Source organism: Sapajus apella, unplaced genomic scaffold (genome assembly GCF_009761245.1).
Source record: "Sapajus apella isolate SASKATOON/1434 unplaced genomic scaffold, GSC_monkey_1.0 scaffold127, whole genome shotgun sequence".
NCBI classification, from domain to species: Eukaryota; Metazoa; Chordata; class Mammalia; order Primates; family Cebidae; genus Sapajus; species Sapajus apella.
Window position 1 is genome coordinate 536,924 of NW_022437067.1, and position 3,015 is coordinate 539,938.

The following is a 3,015-nucleotide window of genomic DNA, read 5'->3' on the forward strand; positions in this document are numbered from 1 at the left end:
AGGCAAGACAATCACCTGAACCCAGAGGGCAGAGGTTGCAGTGAGCCAAGGTCACACCACTGCATTCCAGCCTGCCCGACAGAGCAAGACTGTCAAAAAAAAAAAAAAAAGGCTGGGCACAGTGGCTTATGCCTGTAATCCCAGCACTTTGGGAGGCCGACGCGGGCGGATCACGAGGTCGAGATGGAGACCATCCTGTCCAACATGGTAAAACCCCATCTCTACTAAACATACAAAAAAAAATTAGCTGGGCGTGGCGGTGTACGCCTTAGTCCCAGCTACTTGGGAGGCTGGTGCAGGAGAATTGCTTGAAAGTGAAAAACGGAAGTTGCAGTGAGCCGGGATCGTGCCATTGCACTCCAGCCTGGTGATAGAGTGAAACTCCATCTCAAAAAAAAAAAAGGAATAATGTATTCTTTCTTTTCATCAAGAGGAACCTGGAAACACCAGGGGCCTCAAGCTGAGCCTCAGGGATTCTCCAGCCCTGTAAACGACACTGTCTCCTCAACCCTCCCACCCCACCCCCCACCCCTCACCCTGAACCCCATCTGGGCCATATCTTCCTGCTTAGCCCCCTCCTCCACTCAGAGCCCCAGGAGGTGGCACACATGCCTGGAAAGGCTGGCTGCCGGGCCAACAGCCTGGCCCTGACGGCTGGACGGCTCAGAGGGCCCCTGGAGGCCACATCCACGTAGTGTGGCGGGTACCATCCACCACCGCCAGCAGCACCAGGACCTTCCCTGACTTCCCACTGAAGCCCCTCCCGGCCCTCCACTCATGAAACACGCCTGAGTGGCCCCCGTGCATTCTGGGCGCTCCCTCGACCCGTCTTGTCCTCCTGCACTTCCGCCATCTGGGTCTTCATTTGGCCAACCTCTCCCAGGGAATGCGGCGCTCAGGGAGGGGCTCCGTTCACAGTGATTCCACAGCACCCAGCCTGGGCTGCACACAGCACCCATTCGCTCCCACAGGCCCAGCACCCTCGGGAGGGTGGCTGAGGGCCAGCTAGAAAGACGGATGAACAACCTGCCACCCTGGTGCCCAGGGCCCCTACAACACCAGGGACTGGCGCCAGCCTGCATCCTGAGTCGCCACACCAGGCAAAAGCGGCTCTAGTCCCGCGGGGACGGCTGAGTACTCCGAGCATTTATTCCCACGGATCACAGCAGCAGCGGCGGGAGGGCGGTGCCAGGCTCATCGGCCCCGCTGGTAGATCTTGGGGGTCTGCCAGCCTTCGGGGGCTTCCTTCAGCCCCGCCTTCAGCCAGATGCGCCTCAGGTCTCTCTCGAACTTGAGCTGCCGGGGGCAGAGGGAGGGACCGCCGAGTCATTCGCGGCAAAGCCGCGCGTTCCCAGCACCTTGCTCCTCGCGGGGCCGCGGAGGGGCCGCTCACCTGCTTCCGTTTCAGGCGCCCTTCCCGGACCTTCCGCCGCAGGAACCGCGTCCTCTTCACCAGCTTCCGGTACTTATGGCGGTTCATCTTCCGCCGGCGGATCTTCAGCACGTTTCTGCACCGCATCGGGGGCGCCCCCCCGACCCCCCCGTGCCCCTGCGCGGCCCCCTCCCCCGTGCGGCAGGGCGGACACTCGTGGGCCTGGGGTGGAGCCACAGTCCCCGGGGTCCCGGCATCCAGTCCGGGCAGGAGGCAGCGGGCCGTAAGCCAGCTCTCCAGCGGGCCGACGGACATCTTCCTGGGGACCAGCGTCTCCTCCAGCGCCGGCGGGGCCGCCCTGCGGGGGAGGGGGGCCGCCCCGCCCGGGCCGGCTGGCTGCGCGCTGCTCCCCCGCCCGCAGGCCCGGCCGCGCGGCGCTCCCGAGCTGGGCCAGAGCCCGCGGCGGCCTGCGGGGAACCAGACGGCGCAGTCACCGGCCCTGCGGGCGGGGGAGCAGCGCGTTCGCCCCGCGAGCATCCCCCGCGCCCGCCTCCCGGCTGCGCCCCTCTCCCGGCTGCGCCCCTCTCCCGGCTGCGCCCCTCTCCCGGCTGCGCCCCTCTCCCGGCTGCGCCCCTCTCCCGGCTGCGCCCCTCTCCCGGCTGCGCCCCCAGGTTCCCTCCGGGAGCCCGCAAGTTCAGAGGGAGGGGAGTTCGTGCGCGGCCACGGGCCCGCCCTCGGGGCTGCCGAGCCCCGCACTCCGGCCCAGGCGCGTCCCTCCCCGCCGGCCCGCGGCGCTTCTTACCGGCCCAGGGAACGGCCCTGAACAGCGGGGAGGTCAGGCGCACCAGGAGCATGGTCTGCGCGGCGGCCCGGGCCCGGCGGAGCTGGAACACAGGGGCCCGCTCAGCTCCCGCGGCGGCGCTTCCGAGCAGCCGCGGGCGGGCCGGGGCCGGGGCCGGGGCCGGGGCCGGGGCCGGGGCCGGGGCGTCCGTCCCGCCGCACCCCTCCTCCCTCCGCCGCCGCAGCCCGCGAGGGGGGCTCGGCTTCAAACGCAGCTCGCGCCCGAGGCTCCCAAGCCCCCGACGCAAGCGGCGTCGCGCCCGGACGCACCGGAAGTTCGCCCGCGGATCGCGCTGCCCGACGCCGGGACCCTCGCGGCAGAACCCCGGGTCCGCCCGCCGCAGCGTCCCCGCTGACCGTTCCACGGCCGCCCTCACGCACTTCCGGTCCGTCCCCGAGCCCGCTCGGATCGGCAGCGGCTGCCTGGCGGTTCCTACGCGCAGCGCAGCGCAGCGCGGCCCCGGATTCTGCGTCGTCGCAGGCCCCGCCGGGCCCGAAAGGCGACGGTTTCCGTTTTAGGGAGTCACGGTCCGACCCCGGTTCCTCAGCTCCGACTGGTCCCTTACGGAGGCAAAAAAAAAAAAAAAAAAACTACATTTCCCATAATCCCAAGGGGGGGGGGGTGCGGGCCCTAGATGTGCCCTCGGGTTCAGAATCGTTTCCGGACCAGCCAGAGCCGACGGAAGTGCAGGCTCAGGGCTACGGAGGTGGAATTACCCGGAAGACGGAAGTGGCTGGAGGCGAAGGACCCCGAACAAGTGCTGAACATGTGCTACCGGGTCTCCCCGAGTCCTCATTCCTGG

The 3,015-nt window shown here is 68.4% G+C and overlaps 1 protein-coding gene across 2 annotated transcripts; it reads right to left on the reverse strand.

The window, feature by feature from the left end:
* Positions 1-1,120: 1,120 nt before the first annotated feature.
* AURKAIP1 (aurora kinase A interacting protein 1) lies at positions 1,121-2,774 on the reverse strand. 2 transcript variants are annotated; one of them, XM_032262079.1, is made up of 4 exons: positions 2,570-2,774; positions 2,175-2,256; positions 1,394-1,839; positions 1,121-1,296 (listed from the first exon to the last, which is right to left on the reverse strand). In XM_032262079.1, the coding sequence occupies exons 2-4, from the start codon at positions 2,224-2,226 to the stop codon at positions 1,195-1,197; spliced, it is 600 nt and encodes a 199-aa protein (XP_032117970.1). In that variant the 5' UTR covers positions 2,227-2,256; positions 2,570-2,774; the 3' UTR covers positions 1,121-1,194. The 2 variants fall into 2 exon arrangements, with proteins under 2 accessions (XP_032117970.1, XP_032117969.1); XM_032262078.1 differs by lacking the exon at positions 2,570-2,774 and adding an exon at positions 2,510-2,555.
* Positions 2,775-3,015: the final 241 nt, after the last annotated feature.

Bases quoted from the DNA above. Each gene is read 5' to 3' on its own strand.
- AURKAIP1 (XM_032262079.1), bottom strand. From the start codon at position 2,226: ATGCTCCTGGTGCGCCTGACCTCCCCGCTGTTCAGGGCCGTTCCCTGG. The intron at 1,840-2,174 runs GTAAGAAGCGCC...GGTTCCCCGCAG, and splicing joins CAGGGCCGTTCCCTGGGCCG to GCCGCCGCGGGCTCTGGCCC. The intron at 1,297-1,393 runs GTGAGCGGCCCC...TGCCCCCGGCAG, and splicing joins GGCGCCTGAAACGGAAGCAG to CTCAAGTTCGAGAGAGACCT.